General features: G+C 52.2%; 1 protein-coding gene across 1 annotated transcript in view; it reads left to right on the top strand.

The window, feature by feature from the left end:
• Positions 1-17,964, top strand: part of UBE2QL1 (ubiquitin conjugating enzyme E2 Q family like 1) — a 39,946-nt gene extending 21,982 nt beyond the window's left edge. The window contains exon 2 of the mRNA XM_042908383.1: positions 16,614-17,964. Coding sequence (XP_042764317.1) covers positions 16,614-16,745 — 132 coding nt within the window. The 3' untranslated portion in view covers positions 16,746-17,964. The remainder of the gene's footprint in view (positions 1-16,613) is intronic.
• The last annotated feature ends 1,495 nt before the right edge of the window (positions 17,965-19,459 follow it).

Here is a 19,459-nt window from a genome sequence, read left to right as displayed (position 1 = left end):
AGACAACAAGCGCGTGCTTGTCTCACCGTTTCTGTGGTCGGGCGCGTCTGGCTCTGGTCTCCCCTCGAGCGGCTGCCAAAAGGTGGCGGAGCTCAGCTTCCAAGGTCTTTCGTGTGGTGCTGCCAGGGTTGGGTTCCTTGATGGCAGTTGACCGGAGGCCTCTTCCTGGGGCAGCTCACAATATGGCAGCTCATGAGAGAAGGAGAGGGGCCTAGACAGAATCCCAGCACTTCACCCTATGCTGTTCCTTAGACATAAGTCACAGGTCCCGTCCACCCTCGAGGGAAAGGACGTGAACGCCAGGGATGGGGACTGTGGTGGCATTGGTAGAGGCAGCCCGCCCCAGGGTCATGGAGTATTTGCTGATAGTGTCAACGGGCCTTGCTTTCCTCACGTTTTCTAACCTGTTACTATCGATAGATGGGAAAACGATCAAACTCTTGTACGTACGTATATGTTCACATAGGTACGTGAACTCCTACCTCATCTTTATTGACTTTCCTTTTGTCTCAGATGCAGAGAGGTGGGTTCCCCACAGCCCCCCAATCTGTGGAAACCCCTCAGCTTTTAGTAGATGTTCTTTAAGATGCTTGGATCCTTGTAAAGTGTGTAACGTTCTGGGCATATATGTGTTTTCGGTGGTTTAGTGAGCCGCCGATGTAACCCTTTATATTTTTCCTCATTGCTCTCACGCCTGTATTTGCTGCTGCGCACATTGTATGCACAGTGTGATCGACCGCTTTTACTCATCCCCTCTCGGGGGAAGACCCCAGGCTTCTCTGGCTCTTATCCTCATGTAAATGCTGCAGTTCACCTCCTCAGACTGGCCGTCTTAGGAATGAGTTTTCAGATTCTCCTGGGAGCTGTGCCCAGGCGTGTCTTGTTGGCATAAAACCTAAGCATTCTGACTTTTTCTGGGTATTGCCAGAATCTTCCAGAATGGCTTCCCCGACCAGTCCATGCACCTCCTCAAACACCCTCAGCAATATCCTCCATCCTGAGTTTTGGGTGGTTTCTTATCTCTGTTTTAAAGTACAGTTCTTGGGGCACCTGGGCAGCTCAGTCCGTTAAACATCCAACTTCAGCTCAGGTCATGATCTCGCGGTTCTGCGTCAGGCTCTGTGCTGACAGCTCGGAGCCTGGAGCCTGCTTTGGATTCTGTGTCTCCTTCTCTCTCTGCCCCTCCCCTGTTCACACTCTGTCTCTCTCTCTCTCTCAAAAATAAACATTAAAAAAAAATAATGATAAAGTACAGTTCTCGCTAATACATTTGGACATTGCCTCCTGAACTCGTCAGCCGTTCAGATTTTTTCTTCGAATAACCTCTTCATATTTTTTCCCTACCCTTGTCTGGGCTTTCTGGTTACCTGGCTTTTTCTTGTCAACTTACAGGAATTCTCTCTGTTTTCCGTAGAAGTCCACCTTCATTCCCCTCCGCGTCATGAACATGTTTCCTTGGCCCCATCTACTGACCCACCTGGCCCTCTTCTGCTGCCTTTTATTATTCCTTTTATCCTGCAACAGGTCCCCATGACTCACTTATCTTCCTGCTCCTGTGTAGGTACTATAGTATCTTTACGAACCGCCTCCTACTCTAATATCAGAGAGGACAACACCTCTTCGTTACTCGTCTTTGCTCTTGGTGAATCATTAACGTCCCATGTAAGTTTTTTCAATGATTTGTCAAGAGTTTTTGTCATCGTGGTGATTTACTTTCTGCAACAGAGCATCCCCTGAAATCTCACCATGACACAGTGAACGTGCATTTCCTGCACACGGTCTCGGGTGGCTTGGCCCCCCCTTTCTTGTAGTGTGTCTGTCTAGAGCATGTGGCCCCAGAGGTCACAGGGACAGGGGGCGAGTATGGGCCAGCACATCAGCTCCTAACTGCCCCCACCTGGAAGGACACGCTTTACCTCTCCTCCCGGTCCACTGGCTGGCACTGGCCACAGGGCCGAGGGCTGGTGGTGGGAGCTGGGAAGCACACTTGTGCTTGCAAAGCACTGACCTGTCTACCACATCAGGTTCATCAAAAACAGCCACATCCGAAACCCACCAAATTGTGCACGTTAAATATGTATGGCTTTTTGTATGTCAATCATACGTCAATAAAGTGGTTTAAAAAACAGCTAAGCCTTTAGGATTTTCTATGTAGGCTGTTGTATCATCTACAAATAAGGAGGTCAGCAGAACACTGCATCCTGGTGGCACAGAAAAGCTTAACAATATCGTGAGAGCAGACAGACAAAACCAGAGCCAAACTATTATTTTTACCACCTCAAATATGAAGGTACGATAAGCTTGATATTTGTATATTTAGATCTTAACACCAGCCAATGTAAATCCCAAATAACAAATCCGGGAAAATTCAGTTGAAAAAATTGTCCTTCTGCCATTTGAAACATCACTGCGAACATGCCTGGGGTCAACGTTGTGTCGCGGGGAAAGGGCGCATCGATGGTTTGCTCCGAACTCCCCTGACATCTAGTTAGCATGCTCCGTGACAGGCCCCCACGAAAGTTTTGACCGCAAACAGGACAACGTGTTGCAAGGGGTGTTTTCAGTGAACATGAGAGACTTTACCTTGAGATTCCGGTTTTCTGAACACATTCACCTTATTAAAGACACTTATTGGACAGCTGTGATGGAAGTTGAGTGCTCACTGATGTTTCTAGCCACCACCCACCGCCACAGTCTGTGACTTCATGAAGGTCACCTGTCCAGCACAGAGCACTGGTTCTTGGGCTGTTCTTAACGACTAGTGTGGGCAAGGGGTGTTGTGGTGGGAACGGGGTATCCACGTCGGGTAAGGTTGGCATGTCCTGGCTTACGCGGAGTTATTACAATCCTTGGAGCCGACCGGATGCTGGTATGTCTTGGGAATATCCAGTCATAGTTTACAGAGCGCACCATTTCCCAACATTTCGCATCATGGGGTTCTAACTCTAATTCCAGAAATAGGCTGGCCTTGTTGGGGGACCCTGTCATTTACTGCAGCTACTGCCATGGAGAAGTCCTTTGCCCCTTCGTTCTCCACCCGATCACTTGCAAAGTTGGAACAAGGGCACCTCCTGGGTGAGGCGGAGATGAGCTAACGTGTATAAAATACTGAGTGGGACACGTTTTGGGGAAATGGCGACACGTGGGTACTACCTCTGCTTTGGAATTCTAGCTGGGACACAAAGCAGCCTTGAGGTCGATGTCGGTAATTCCGCATGCTTGGTCGTTCGCTCCTCTGGAAGCGTGCGTGAGCACCCACGGGGTGCTGGGTGCATAGCGGCGCGACCCTTGCGGATGAGGACGCAGGCACCCGACATGACGGGGGAGCTGCCACAGCCTCAGGTCTTCGTCATGACCCGTAGCAGCAGGTGGTTTGCACAGCTCAACTTGATGCCCTAAATTCAGACGTGTGTAAATTAGAGGTTCACGTTGGTCCCGTTCCTAAAAGTCCGGCGGGGTTTGGTTGGATCTGGGAAGCTGCTGCTTCACGTGTTGGATAATGCGGAAGGGGTGTGTAGGAACCGTCGTGTCCCGGCACTTGCTAGTGGGGTGACCATGCTCCCCGCCCCCGCCCCAGCCAGCCTGTTTCCGCTCCCGTGTCAGGGAAGGCAATGCTTACTCTGCCCTGCCTCACCACAGGGCCAGATGCAGAGGAGAAGAAAGGTCATTTGAAAAGGACGTAGAGACTGTTGCAGGCTTTGCAGGGACGGCCCTCGGGCTGTAAGCAGAATTGCCTCGCCTGGCGCTGTAGGGTGGAAGCAACCGCGGGTGCTGCCCGGGTGAGCCTGGCGATTCCGCCTCCGTTGCAACCCCTGCCGCTGGTGCTTTAAGGTGCTCGTTCCGCAGCAAGGATGCGTTGCGTCCTCTGTGGCTGCTGGTCTCAGCATTCCTGTGGGTTTCGATTAAAGGCAAGACCTACCAACCCCCACGTGGTGAGTTCACGTCATCACGGAAGGGTCTGTCTCTTTCTTCCCCAAAGCTCAGTGCCCTGGTACAGAGGAAGAAAATTTGTTTGGGGAAAAGAGGAAATGAGGCAAACGTAATCCCAATTGGGTGGGGCGTGGGGTGGATCTAAGAAAGGACTTGATAGTCCGGTGTAGATAAATAACGTGACCTTTGTTTTTCCAAAAGGGAAAACGGATATATTGCCTAAAAATCTATTTAGTATTTAAATACGATTATGAAATGCTCAGCTGCACCCATATCGTGCAAACCTACGCACGATCTGGGCACGTTTGGGGTGTGGGCTGCTTCAGGGGGCACCCCGTATTTATATTTCCGTCACCTGTTGGCAGAGCGGCTAGGAGCATGGACACTGGGGACCAACCTTGTGAGTTCAAGTTCCTGTTTGACCACCTACCTGCTGTGTGCCCTTGGCAGTTGAACTCTGCCTCGGTTTCCCCACCATAAGGGAAGCCCTCGCAGTTCCTCTCTAGCGAGGACTGAGTGATTTTATACACGTAAAGCCCTCAGAACAGTGGCTGGCACAAACTTTACTTATATTGTAGTACAAAGTACGTAGGGGCACCCGGGCGGCTCGGTCGGGTAAGCGTCTGACTCTTGGTTTCCACCGTGGTCGTGATCTAGCCGTTCATGGGTTCAAGTCCCGCATTGGGCTCTCTGCTCTCAGCACAGAGCCCGCTTCAGATCCTCTATCTCCCTCTCTCTGCCCCTCCTCCGCCATGTGCGCCCTCTCTCTCTTTCTCTTCCTCTCTCTCCCAAAATAAACATTAAAAAAAATAATAAAGTATGTACTGTTTGAAGATCCCCAGTGATGTACGGTATGTAAAAATCACTGATTGAATTCTTTACTCATTGTAACTTTTACTTTATCAGAAAGAGAAGATCCTGTGACAACACCACTATACCAATAAAAGTGGAAATCAGAACATCCCCAAAGTAATGACCTAAAAGTAATAATAGCCATCCCAGTTGCTTATAGAGCATCACTTTTTAATTTTTATTAGGTCAACCAAAATCAGTCCCTCGGTTTTCTACGCGGTTGAGTCAGAGCCTAGAAATTGGAATTTAGGACCAACTTCCGTTCTTGATTGCAGGCTTGAGACTATTTTATGATAACGGAACACTGCATTTTCCAGAAAGATCCCTGCTCCTTGCTTTCTCAACGCTAAGGTATTTTATGCCATATCTTTGCCCTGTGTGTTCTTGCAAACAGAAAACGTGTGTGCTGGGTCTCATCTACACTGGGGCCATCACCTGCATAACACCGGCAAGTCAGGGAAGGTGGGACAATGGTGTGCAGGCCTGGAATGGTTGGAATCCTTCTATCCAGTTCTGCGTCGCACCCTGCCAGCGGACTCTGAATGCTGAGCGCGCTGAACTGAACGAGAGACCAGTGTTCGGTGGAAGGTGGGGGGTAGGAAGGCAGGGTCAGGTAATGAGGGGTGGGAGCCGGCGGGGAGCCTCAGGAGGCCAGGGGTGGGGGAGAGACTGGAATACAGGGAACAGTAGAGTCCAGCCGTGGGGACAGAATGCTGACGTGTGCCGGGTTTGTGTCCACGGCGCGGGAAACGCACAGGCTTTCCGGAGCCTGCCTCTGGTCTGGGTGCTGGATTTCACCAAGCCCCTCCAAAAAGTGTGGTTGATGAAAATACTCTTCGTTTTTGAAGTAAGTGCATGAGGAGTGCTTGAGTTAGGGGATGAGTTCATCACCCGCCATCGATTGGCAGTGGTCGGAACACCCCAGGGGCCTGGAGTCAGGTGGCTGAGCGTCTGGAGATCTCAGGGGGGCCGGTCTCCCTCACCCTCCTCTTCTTTCCAGCAGCAGGTCGTCTAATAATGGCGGTGGGAGGGGAGCACCTCATTAGCGCCTCATTAACAACCGGCGCACGAAACAATCAAAATTGTGTTCTCAGGGCAAATGTAGCAAGTCTGGTTCAAGCCTACTCTAAGGTGTGTGGATGTTAAAAGTCCTCCAGCACTTTGGGGCGTCTGGGTGGCTCCGTGGGTTGCACATCTGACTTCGCCTCAGGTCATGATCTCGAGGTTCATGAGTTCGAGCCCCGCGTCGGACGCACTGCTGTCAGCCTGTCGGCGCAGAGCCCGCTTCGGGTCCTCTGTCCCCTTCTCCCTGCCCCTGCCTTGCCTGCGCTCTCCCAAAGATAAATGAGTATTTTTTATAAATTTTTTTTTTAACGTTTATTTTTGAGACAGAGAGAGACAGAGCATGAACGGGGGAGGGTCAGAGAGAGGGAGACACAGAATCCAAAACAGGCTCCAGGCTCTGAGCTGTCAGCACAGAGCCCGACTCGGGGCTTGAACTCACGGACCGCGAGATCATGACCTGAGCCGAAGTCGGCCGCTTAACCGACTGAGCCACCCAGGCGCCCCTTAAATGAGTATTTTTAAAAGAAGGTCTTCAGCCCTTGGAGGGCTGACATTCCCACAGGGGAAAGCAGCCCATTTTAAGACGACATCAGGGATCCTTCTGGGTCTCCGAGATGCCCAGCGGGCATTGCTGTCGTAGGGCCCCCTGCATGCGGGGCCTCGATGCGCTGGGTCGTCATGGTGGTCCCATGAGACAGGGACTCTGGGGGGTGGGCAGCCTGAGTCACGGAGGCCAAACCCGCTCCCACATCAGCAATACCTATGTGCCAGCTATTTCCCCGGCAGGAAAACGTACTTTGGATTGTAAAGGCAAACCACAGCTGTCTTCACTGCCTGCTGGTCGCCCCCGGTGAGGACGTGCCGTTCGCAGGGCAGGAGTGGCCCCCTCTAGGGACAGGTAGCAAGTCCCTTCCCCCGGAGTCCAGTGACCCCAGCTCCGGGGACTCGGAAATGCCCGCCGCCCCCGCCCGTCCTCACGGACAGTTTAGAGAATTGGAGCCCAAGTCATGGCCTTTGCACACTTTAATTTTTCCAGAAACTGTATCTCAAGATTCCCAATGATTTCAAAGTCTCGTTGGCTTTATTTAGTCCACGTGGCAGAATTTCCTTCCGAGCTGGGAAGGTCCCGCGGCGCCTGTGTTATGGGGCAGGAGCGGTCTCTGCCGTCACAAGTTACGCTGCCTGGGGGGGTGGTGAGGCTGTGACGTGCCACCATAAACCGCAGACACACACGTGCCTCCTGAAGCCGGAGACCGTCTCCCGAGTCAAGGCGTAAGTTACCTTGGTTGCCTGTGACAGCCTTGGGTTACTTCTTGACGTCATTTGTCCAGTAGAGCCCAGTTTGGGATGGTTTTGTGAGACTCACGGAGCCCCTGCCAGCAGGTGCAGAGAGCGGAGCACGGCCGCCCCCTGTTTTGACAGGTTAATCCCCAGTGACAGTTCCTGTCACGTTTTTCCAGTGACGTTCTCGGGCTCCTCTGTGTCTTTGGAGTCCCCGTCGGTGGCATCGCCGTTGTTATCGTCCGTGCTAAGACAGAACTCTTCACGTGACCCTGATCGATGGGGGCGGGTGGGGGGTGGAGCTGGTTACGGAGGGTCATGACATCAGGCAGACCCCTGGCCAGAGGCGGGTGAGTGACCCCTGCCAGCAGACCTGCCTTCTGTGGGGCAGAGGGCACAAGGCGGGCAGATGGGGCGCCTCGCCACGCTGGCAGCCGTCGGCTGGTTCCCGAATGCCCACGGGCCCCGCCTCCCTGGAGAAGAGGATGACCCGGCCTCTCCCACCAAGCGCCCCCCAACCCCACGTCGTACAGCAGCAGAGAAGCTCCGTGTGCCCAGCACGCGGTCCTTAAATCAGGGCCGTGGGGCAGACAGAAGCAGCCTCGGGCATCGGGGTGCATGCACTGGGTGGGTGGCCCCAAGTCGGAGTGAGTGGAGTCCCAGCCCCGAAACGGAGGGCTGCAGCGAGGATCGAGCCACCGAGAACGAGCAGATAGACGAAAGCACCGGTGGGCGCTGTGGGCGAGAACCTCGACCCTCATCCTCTTTAAATGTGTCTCCAAGAAGAAGGGCAAATACGGTGCCCTAAGGAAGGCCCAGTGTGTAGGGATGATGGGCGCCTGGATTCCGGCGTGAGAGGTCAAGTTGCGCAGGAAAATGCCACCTTTCCTGCCAGCCGGTCACTCAGCACAGAACGGATGCGGCGCAAGAAGGTGGCCGAGGCTAATGGAGTTAACACGCACCTGTTCGTCCCAGTGGAGCCGGTCCCAGGGAGGAAGGTTTCCGTGAACCGAGACAGGCCAGTGTGTGGAGATCCAGGGAGTCTGACCCTGATACCAGAGACAGAGATGTGCTGTGGGGCTGGCCCAGAACCCCACACGTAGGCAGCTGGGCTTAGCTCATAAGTAGAAGACGCTGACGAAGCGGCTGCAAACGGAACACGGGGTCCTCGGCTTGGCCTGTCCACGGGCTCCGTTTGCATTCGGTGTCCAGGAGCAGCGGACGCTACGGTGGCCAGTCGTCTTGAGGAGCAGGAACTGTGAGTAAGCAGGTGTCTCACGAAGGAAGACCTGCCTGCTCGGGTCACACACAGACCGGAGTCGAGGAGGGCACCAGGGTCCACAGCGCTGTGGCCGGAAGACCAGACGGGTCTAGGTCACTGGCCAGCTCAGGGCTTAAAAGTCTGGTACGTGCGAGATGGCAGAGGTGGAGCCCCATGCGACAGAGAGGGTGCAGGGCGGTGGCGGCGTTCAGTGACCTCGGCGCGTCCTGAGTCCCACGGGAGAAGGCAGGCTGGGCGGCGTTTCGTGGAGTAGATGGTCAGTGTCGTGTTTCCTTTCTCCTGTATCTGCAACCCTCCTCCATGTGCCTGCGGGCCGGCCTGGCCTTGGGCTTGAGAGCATGGCCTCCGGCACGGCCCTGGAATCTTCTGTGACTCTGACCACATTACGTGACCTCGCCGTGTCTGCTTATTCATCTGTAAATCAGAGTTGATTATAGCGAAGCCTACCTGGTGGGCTTTCGGGGAGGGTTTGATGCGTGCGTTCAGACCCCATCCCGAGAACGATGCCGGGCACACAGCCGCCGTGACCGCCTTCAATAAGTATGTCGAGCTGTCACTTCCTGTGTTCCAGTGCCGCTAATGAAACCCACGGGGACCCAGCTGCTTGAGCAGAAGTATCAGCATTCGTGGAATTGCCAAAAAAAAATTTTTTTTGAAATGATTATCTGAAATAATTTAAATTTTTAGGAAAAAAAATTATTTTTCTCTGCTTGCTTCTTCCAGGAAAATACCATCTGTCTCAAAAAAGAAAAAAGATTCAATAATTGCTAGAACTTTCTTTAAAGTGTAGAGGATGTGGAGATGCTTGTGTTTTGCAAGCTGTGCCTTCGGTGCTGCCAGTGGCTTGAGGATATTTTATGATAACGTTAAATAAGGTAGCTTCAGTTTCATGGCTACTGAATGTTACCCAAGTTTATATAAAAGCCGCCTGGCTCTGATATCCTGAGGTGTTTACAAATTTAAGAGAAGATATCTGAGGACATTCGTTACCTAGCCATTGGGAAAATAGTTTAGAAACTGTAATAGAGCATAGGTTACCTGAGCTTTCTCAGTGGAAAATTCTAGAATGTTCCACGAAGTAAACAGTCCTCCTTGAGTGAAGTGGCTTTGTATCCTGGGCGGTGTTCTCAAACTTGGCCCCGGTGAGAGTCAATTCCGCAGGAAAGCTAGTCAGTGGTCCTGGCTGTGCCCGCCAGGCTCCTGGGTTAAGCCTTGTGCCTCTCGCTCACCTGGCCCCGTCTGGGATCTCCAGCAACCTGCACGAGATCTGTTGGGGGGGCAGGCACTTAATAAATCTTTGGGAAATACAGGTTGCTTTCTTGGAACTTTTTTTATAGCTGAGCTGTCCTTAACAACCAGGCTCGTTGGGTTTTCGTGTGCAGAGATTGCTAAAGCATGAGGCCAAAAGGAGTTTTTCAAGCTCCGATCTGATGACAAATCAAGGAAGCATCTCACACACTGCGGGTGCTCTCCCGGCGCTCACCTGCCACCTGAGCGCCAGCCGTGGCTTCCCGATGCCCCCTTGCCTGACGCCCGCCCCCTCCCCACTCCCTTCCCAAGACGGTGCCATCGGCTCTGCCATCACCGTGCCCCAGTCGCCGTCAGACATCTTGCCACTGCACAAGGACCAGTTCCCCTTTATCCTTCCCCAAAGGCTCACTCACCCCCGTGGCAGGTGTCCCTGTGTGTAGGACTCGGGTGTGGAGGCTGAGGCGCAGGGAGGGCAGTTCACTCAAGAGCCAGTGACTGTGTCCCCTCCCTCCTCTCTCCCCGCCGTGGACTCTCCCCATGTCTGTGATTTGGAGCCCGCGATGTGAGAGCCCCACGCAGTACATCCGACGGCCCCCTTCAGCCCTGCGTAGCTGCTTTTCTGGTGCGTGTTCCGAACCCGCCGACTCAGAGGACTCAGTGGCTGGTCCCGGAAACCTGTTTCCTCCCGGGTCGGAAGCCTGAAACGCCCTGGGCCTCCTCCGCCACCATAACCATCCTTCCCCAAGCCCTGCTGTCCTGTCCTTTGCTGGACTTAACCGCTCTCCCCCACCCACACTGCCTCCGCCCCAGACCAGACTCCCCTCCCTGCCTTGGCTGGCGCTGGGCAGACTCCCCGACAGGCGGGGGTCTCCCACCATAAACTGACCACCCTCCGGACTGGCTCAGGCAGCCTGGGGCTTCCCCAGCTCAGCCAGGAGGCTTCCCTCAGGGCTGCTGTCGGTCCCCTTGGTGGTCATTTCACTTCAGGGACCCACACATCTCTCCGTGCAGCTTGACCATCACACACAGTCGCACACACAAATGCACACGCGCTCAGGAGACGCCACATACGGGAGAACCTGCGTGCGTGCTCGTGCACACATACACACGTGCACCCGGGCACACATGTGCCCTCGGGCACGCGCACACACACACACACACTCTCAGACCCGTGGAAAGTGCTGCAGAACCACATCAGCGTGTCCCCGCCCCCAGCTGCTGTTTGCCGCCTCGCTGGACCGGATCCAGCTCAAGTCCCCCCCCTCGCTGGTCAGCGGCTTGGCGTAACTGTTTCGATTTGAAAACGTGTCTTTGAAGCTGCCTCGTCTGTTGTAGGGTCCTATCTGCGCTCTAGAACTCTGTGAGTTGATCCGCTTTGCACGTTAGACCCCAAAGAGCGGTGGACTCGTGGCTGCCTTCCAGGGTGGACCTCCTTCCAAAGATCTGGGGAGCGTGTCTTCCCCCCACCCATGGGTTGGAAACCCGCGCCGGAGGGGTTAGGGGTTGTGAGCGCTCTCAGACTAACAATTACACGTTCAAAGACTTTGAAAACAAGTGGCCACTCTGTAATTCAGCCCAGGAAATGAGTGAAAGAACCTCAAAACTTCACATGAGGAGTCTGGAAACTCTATTTTTAAAAGAGCGGAAGCCTGTAATTCACGGGCAAATGAAACACAGGAATACCACGAAAGTAGGTTTGTGAAGAAAAATAAAGCGGTAAGAAGAAAAACCTAATCAAGGGAGAAATGCAGAATGAGTGTATTTATCTCATGCACTGTCATGAGACAACGGTGTTAAAACAGACAATATTGAAAAAAGCTGGGAAATCAGCCACATAAATGCGAAATACTAGATTTGCCCACAGACATTCCGTGACAGAAGAAACCAAATCGTGATGTCCGTATGGAAGACAGAAATTTGTGTGTTCTTTTGTTTTTTAATTTTTTTTTTAAGTTTACTTAGAGAGAGAGAGCATGCACATGAGCAGGGGAGGGGCAGAGAGAGAGAGACAGAGAGAGAGAGAATGAGAATGCCAAGCAGGCTCCACACTGTCAGCACAGAGCCCGATTGCGGGGCTCGAACTCACAAACTGTGAGATCATGACCTGAGTCAAAATCAAGGGGCCGCGCTTAACCGACTGAGTCACCCAGGCGCCCCTGTGTGTGTCTTGTTTTTCCAAGAGGCCAGAAGGAAAGTAATTGTCAAGGGGTAAGATCCTCTGTGATAGTTCCAAAAATCAAAAGCCCCGTTTGTTGTGGCCACCTGTGCCTGGCACTGTGCCCAGCATTTCACGTGTTTCAACGTAGGAAACCCCGAGAAAAATCCAGTGTCCTGTAACACTATTCGTATGCTTACTTTACAGATGAGGAAACTGAGATTCAGAGAGGTTAAGTAAGTCGCCCAGGGTTACACAGCCAGGAAGTGTTGGAGCAGGGATTTGAAGCCAGGTCTGTTGAATTGTGTACCCTCACCCCAGCACACACACACACACACACATACACACACACACACACACACAGACTCACTCACTCCATGCCCCAGACTCACCAAGTGTCTTTCCACGGTTCTCTGAATACATCAGGCTGTTTCAGCTTCTGCTGTGGGACCCCTTATCCTTGCCACCATGGCCTGGAAAACACCTGCCACCCATATGTCAGCTCGACTGTTGTCAAACACAGAAGTCTTTCTCGAGGCACAGACAAGCGGCACTACCCCCCTCTCCCCTCCGCCCCGCCCCCCACCCCACCTGGTCCCCTACGAGGACCAGAATCGTCTCTACCTTAGAAAGTCGTGCGATCCCAGTGACTAGCGGTTGCTAACTTGGGGAGGACTTGTAGCAATCCTTGGCTAAACAGATAGAAAATGAACAGACTCCTTGGTCCGGGCCGTCTTTATTCTGTACTCCAGCTGTGCTCAAAGGGTGTGATTCTACCTCTGAGGGGACATTTGGCAGTGACTGGAGACGATTCGCCTGTCATCTGCTTGGGGGCCACCGCTGCATCCAGCTGCAACGCAGCTAAACTAAACATCCTACAGTGCACGGGGCCACCCTCAGCAGAATGATCGGGCCCCTGATGCCGATGGTACTGAGGCTGGGAGCCCTGATGTGTGCCTTCTGTCTCAGCAGCTACAGCACACCCCCGTTATCTCCCCATAATGGGCTCTCAGCCCCTACAGGCAGGGGCCATATCACTTTGTCTTTTTAGGCCCTGCACCCAACATAATGAAGGAATAAACGCAGAAGTGACAGGGACGCCTGGGTGGCTCAGTTGGTTTGGGCATCCACTTCAGCTCAGGTCATGATCTCACGGTTCGGGTTCTGTGCCGACAGCTCAGAGCCTGGAGCCTGCTTTGGATTCTGTCTCTCCCTCTCTTTCTGCCCCTTTCCCTCTTTCTCTCTCTCTCTCTCTCAAAAACAAGCAAAAAAAATTTAAAAACTAAATCAAATTAATAAAATTAGAAAAAAGAAGCGAAAAAGCCACACTGAAATTCAATATGCTCATTGGGGTAATGGAAACCATGTAGGATCAGGGGATTGAACTGAGGACCCGAGTTTGGAGTTGCTTATTAGCTAGATAGAAATGTGTAGCCATATAGAATTTTTCACTTTGAATTATTGTGATTGTGATAGCCCAAAAGCTCCGTGGCCAAAAAAAAAAAAGTCAAACCAAAGTATCAAATCATAGATTTGTTTGACACACACAGTCCCAGAGAACTGTATTCTCATTAGCACTGCTCGACATCCGTGTTACGGTGAGATTTTTAAGGCAGTTGGGGGGAAATCCTACGGTTGCTCATAACTGCATTTACCGTCTGTGGCTCAGGAGAGAGGGAGGTTACGTACCTAAGCTCTTAATGATGGCGCAAAGCTATCACACTGGGTTGCGTAAACTCCCCTCCAGGTCTTTTTGAGCTAAACACACGTCGAGGTATTTTAGGAGAAACAACAATTATTCAGGGAAACTCTCCAGAAGGGACTCTTTGGTCATCAGGCAAATGGAAACAGACAAGGGAGAAATGTGAATGTTGTAACAAGAAGAAAAACAGCTCTTAAGTAATGGTAAGACACAATTTACATTTTTCTGAAGTGCTTCCAAATGCAGGATCTTCTCTGACATTCATAATGATGCTGTGTGGCGAATATTGTTCCCACTTTATCGAGGAAAATACAGAGGGTCAGAGCGGTTGAGCTGAAGGTTTTCCCACAGTCCACCCTCTAGGAGATGGTACCTGGGGTGGGGGGAGTGGAAAATGGAAGGGGGCTCCACATCAGACTGTCGGGGGCTCAGGCATGTGGAATGTCCCCCCTTCTTGATCCAGGGGGCATCGCAGGGGCATCTCAGCAAAACAGCTCAGCCACCCTGGCAGGGCCAGGCAACGTAAGTGGTGTTTCTCAAGCTCGGTATCTCGCTGGGTGATATGTAAACAGCCAATCAGAAGGGGACAGGCCATCTATGAGAAGAGATCTGTTAACTGTAAACTAAGATGTGAGAAACAGCGGACCAGGGGAGAGGTCTCCGTTGAGGGCAGCGAAGGTCCGGAAACCTCCGGCTGGCCAACAACAGACTCTGTTTCCTGGTTGCTGAATTGACTGAGTGCTGGGGCTCTATGTTCATAATATTTCCTGGGAAGAAAAGGAAACAAAGAGCGGTCTGTTCATTTGGGGTTTTGTCTGTTGTTTTTTGTAACAGTTGGGACTTTTCACAGGGAATAGACAAAGTCTATGTTCGTGCCAAGAGTGACAGAATATTCCAAGATATTCGAGAGCTTGTATTTGGCTGCTTTGGGTTCAGAATTCTCAAACCTTGCCATGGACTTCTGGTGTTATAGACAAGAATGATACGAGATGGCTAGAATCTGCATGTTGTGCGAAAGAATACAGCCTGACGTTTGCTCCCACTCCATGTAGAAATTGATGCTGACATTTCTGCAAAGGTGCATTTGCTTGTGTTTAATGAAACAACCTTGGACTTTGATCTCAACCCATCATGATGATGATTATAAATGTATTAGCTTTTCACAGTCCCTTTTTATCAGCTATAACTATGCCACATAAGAAAAGTGGGAAGTTCCAAAATTAAAACCAGGAGCCACATCCCGGAGAGACATGGGGAACTTTCAGGAAGTCAGTCAGTGGCAATTTCCCGCCTTCTTCTCCTCCTGTCCTCCTCTGCCCTTTCAGCAGCTTGTGTGATGGGAACCAAGCAGCAGATTGGATGAGGTGGCCTTGCCCTTGGTGGGCATACGGGCAAGTTCTGCCAGAGAGGTGTCCAGAGGGGGCAGAGCCCAGCTGTACCCGGATTTCTGGCTCCTTCTCTGGGCTTTGGTTTCCATCTCCACCATTGGAAAGACAGATGTTGAACCGTATGCTCTGAATTTAAGTGCACAGAATAGTCTTCCATTCCCAGAGGCTGGTGATTGGGTGCCATTTTCCCTGTGAATTACGAGGCCGGTGCAGCCGTCTTCCCACCAGAATGATTAGTGGGTTAAGACAGCTAAGATTGGGTGGACCTGACCTGCCTGTGGCCACATGGGCCAGGGTGGCTGCCGCCCCGGATGCCTCGTCCGAGGGTCCACTCAGAGGGGCTTGTTAGTAAAGGTTTATAAACATCAGGAGATTGTTGGAAATAGTGTGCATGCTCTTGTTGGTGGGTGAAACTCAACCAGGTCTTTCCGAGGTATCTCTTCCACCCCACCTGCAAAATGTGCGCACGCAACGCTTAGGAAGACACGTAGATCTTCCAGGAGAGGCTCAGGGGGGTTCCTGCTGGCCGTGAGGCGTAAAGGAGGACAGCGCAGCTGGACAAGAGCCCCAACAGGCCTTGCTGACCGATGGTCCGTTGCCCAGGCTCCTCTTTCCCTTCAGTATTCCCCATGATGCCAGGCACACCTCACTCCCAGGGCTCTCTGGAAAGGAGGGGGCCACCTGAGAGGTGGTCACATCAGCAGTGCCTTTGGGTTCCTTCTCCCTCGTGATCCAGAGCCTGCTGTGCCCATTCTAAGGTAGATTAGACCTTCTTGTCCACTGCAGATGCCAACGCCCCACCTTTCCGGCCAGAACACACCTGGTCCCCGTGAGGGGTCGGGCCTCTCCCTGGGATTGTGTAAGGGGGCACCTACCTCTCATCATTCTCCTCTTGGGGCTCAAGGACAGCCTTCCTCTTCCTGGAAAATGGCTCCACCGTCCTGTCCTGAAATGGCTCCCAAGAGACATGAATTACAAGAAATTCACTCATTGTTCCTGGGCTTCACTTTTAAGAGTCAGAGTTTTTTTTTTTTTTTTTCATTTATTTTATTTTATTTTTTAAATTTTTTCTAATGTTTATTTACTTTTGAGAGAGAGAGACAGAGTGAAAGTGGGGGAGGGGCAGGAGAGAGAGAGAGAGAGAGAGAGAGAGAGGAAGACACAGAATCCGAAGCAGGTTCCAGGCTCTGAGCTGTCAGCACAGAGCCCGACACGGGGCTTGAACTCACAATCCGCAATATCATGACCTGAGCCAAAGTCAGATGCTTAATTGACTGAGCCACCCAGGTGCCCCTTAAAGTCAGAGTTTTAAAATGTGTGTGTGAATACGTAAGTGTACACATCCAAATATGAGTCTGTTACAGGAGAGGCTGGAAGTCACAGGGAACATGTCCTCGGTGGGAGGCAGAGGCCATGGGAGCTGCCTTTCGCCCGAGGGACAAGCCAAGGCTTCTGCAGATGCTCGTCTGGTGCAGGCCGGGGCCTCCCGGGCCATGGGGAGCCGGGTGGAGAGGAGCCAGCAGGTGCTCTCCGGGCCTGGAAATGAGGCATCAGGGGGAGCTGGGCGGCACCCCTCCTTCCCTGCAAGCCCAGCACCCCGCTTGCTTGGCACCTGTCTGGGGGTCCCACAGGTGAAGGCAGCAGAAGTTAGCCCCTGTGGGATCAGAGCAGGGGTTCTAACCTGGTTTCCCTTTCCCTCTCTTGCAGGGACGGATCTGTAGAAAGGCCGGCAAATCAAAAAAGTCCTTCAGCCGCAAGGAAGCCGAAGCTACCTTTAAAAGTTTGGTGAAGACGCATGAAAAGTACGGCTGGGTCACCCCGCCCGTGTCCGACGGCTGATGTCCCCGGCGACGTGCGGTAGACTCTTCAGCCACCTGTCCACACACACACACGAATTCCCGACATCTCCTCCTCAACGCCGAGCATCCCCCACCCTTTTCTACTCTGCAGCCGGAACTGAATCCTGAATGCCAAGGAGACGTTTAAGTTATTTATGAACAGATGTGTTTACAGGGAGAACGAGGGAGTGAACGCTGTTCGGGATTAGGTTTCGATTGTAAATGAGCGGCCATCTCGAAGTCACTTTAGAACACATGTTGAGATGGTGCCATCCCCCAGCCCGCCTGCCCCTGTGCCTGCCCCTCGCACTGCCCTTAGCTTCTTCCCAGACAGTGGCCCCGAAGAGCAGGCAGGAGAGCCAGTGCCTGCTGCTCGCCCACTTCCATGTACGTGGTACCGTTCTTGTTTCCTAGGAACGCCCCGCATCGCTGTGCTCTGTGTCTGTTTCTCTCCCCGACAGGTCAGCATAACTTGGAGACGTGTCTTTCTGTGGCCCCGTGTGACGACATGTAGACCTCATTTGTGCTATGACCTTCGGCTCCTGAAAACACGAACTTAATATCACCAAGTTCTAGAGATGGAAAATGACAGATGTCCCCCGGGGAGAATGTGCTTTCTCTGCCTCCGCGGTGGTGTGCACCTGTCCGCAGCGCCCCGAGACGAGAGGCAGGGGTGCTGTGGCCACCGTGGGCGCACAACGGTTCAGATGCCGGGTGCACGCTCCCCGGGGCTCCGACGTTGGGACAGCCTCTTCAGTATTCCGGAACGTTCCTCCAACGCTGCATCGTGCTCCTATCTTCTCTCAGCTCGTCAACCCACCACCAAAAGCAAAAGACAATTTCCCATTCACTGAAGTCATCTGACTCATTTTATTATCTGTGCTAGTGACAGGGAATCCGAGAACCGCCAAGGGTACCAAGTGACCATACGAGGACTTGCATGACTGGGTCTGTTTCCTCACCCTTCAAGTCACTTGTGTGTCCCGGGGAGGGGAGGGGGGGCCGGGCTGCGTGATGCGCGAGCACCCTCGCTGTGATATCAACTTCCTGTTATTTAATCTCCCACAGTTCATTTTTCTCTTCTGTTAAGTTCCTTAGAACTTTCTAAGAAGTTCCATGAAATGAGGAAATACTGTTTATAACAATACGTGGGGAGAGGTTAAAATGTTCATTCCAGGTGGAAAAATCTTATTGGACACATTTTAAATAAAATCATGCATACCTGATGCCCTGCCTCAAGAATCCAATCATTGGGGGCTGTCCTTCCACTTAAAATATTTGATCTGTTTTTAAAATTTAATATTTGAAATGCCACGATGGCATTCTACGGTGAGGTTAAAAAAAAAAAAAAATGAGTCTTAGGGACCCGCGGCCTTTGCAAAAGGAGAAGCAGTTAGAAGCTAACAGGAAGCATTAAGGGTTGATTTGACCAAACTCGAGTGTTGCCAGTTATATTTTACCAGTGTGAAGGACAAGAAATCTTTGCCGATTAGGTTAAAATTCTGTGGGCGGTTTTGGCTAACCCGGGGACCTGTTCACTTGTCCAGGGTTGTCAGGGGTCTGAAAGACCTGGCCTCAGAGGACAAGGGTCAGCTTCCAGCACGACTGGCCCGTTCACCAAATCCGCCCCCTTTTTGCTGCTCTTAGTTTTTTTTTTAAGCCACTTCCTCCTATGCCCGTAATTCACACGCGGCGCCCTCTGTCCGGCCAAGATGGTACTGTGTTGAGCATGCGTGGCCGCCTGCTCATGTTCCCTCTGAGTAGTCATAGTCACGAAACGCGATGGCAAAGATCCGAAGCTGTTCTTCCGTCTGATCCTCTCCAGGGAATTCTCCGTCCTGGAAACCTGACATTTAGCGCACAGCCTTGAGCCTTTGGGCTCCTGTGTAATGGGATTACCTGTGGATACCACAGATGCGGGACAGAAGCGGCTTGCCAGGGGAAGTGCCCGCGCTTTCTTTCCAGATGTTTTCCTCTTCTGATGTGACATGGACGGTAACTTTCTTTTAAGACCTTGTGTATATATATTTGGATACACATAGAGTATAATGTGTATATACACACAGTGTATGTAATGTGTGTCTATGCAGTATGTAACCTATATCTAGAGCCTGTCACTTCCGTGCTGTTTGCTAACTGACTGAAGAACGGGTCCACAGCGTTTCAGGGTATATACTGCAGCCGAGTGCGGTCAGGAGGCTGGTTCCCACCCGAGGGTGGCCTCAGTCACTGCCAATAGCGACCGGGGCCAGGGGGCGGTGGGGGGTGGAGACACTTGGCCCAACGTCTAGCCCTCCGCACACCCTGAATTTTATTTCCTTTGCGTGTTATTTCCATTGGGTGTGTTAGAAACTGGAAGCTATGGAAGAAATACTCTTTAGTGAAAGAAATGCCATTTTTCACTTAAATTGGTAAGACTTTGTGGTTTGAAAGCAGTGGAGAGTCACTGAAAACATGACTATTGCTTTCACTCTTAGTTGGAAGAACTCCCTTTGCAGTGACTGGGGCATCGTAGGCAGACCAGGCAGCGTTGGCCAGACGGGGGAGCCTGGCCGTGCCCCGCTGACCCCGCATGAGGGTCCTGCCTGCCACCACCAGGCTGCCTCCCCCCTCTGAACTTGATGCCTGTCTCCAGGTCCCAGGTGGGAGGAAGGCTCTCTCGAGACTCAGCGAGCGGCTGGCTGGGGTCACCCTTCCGCACAGGCCAAGAAATCC

Source organism: Panthera leo, chromosome A1, assembly GCF_018350215.1.
Source record: "Panthera leo isolate Ple1 chromosome A1, P.leo_Ple1_pat1.1, whole genome shotgun sequence".
In the NCBI taxonomy this organism is placed as follows: Eukaryota; Metazoa; Chordata; class Mammalia; order Carnivora; family Felidae; genus Panthera; species Panthera leo.
This window is presented reverse-complemented; position numbering and strand designations above follow the sequence as displayed.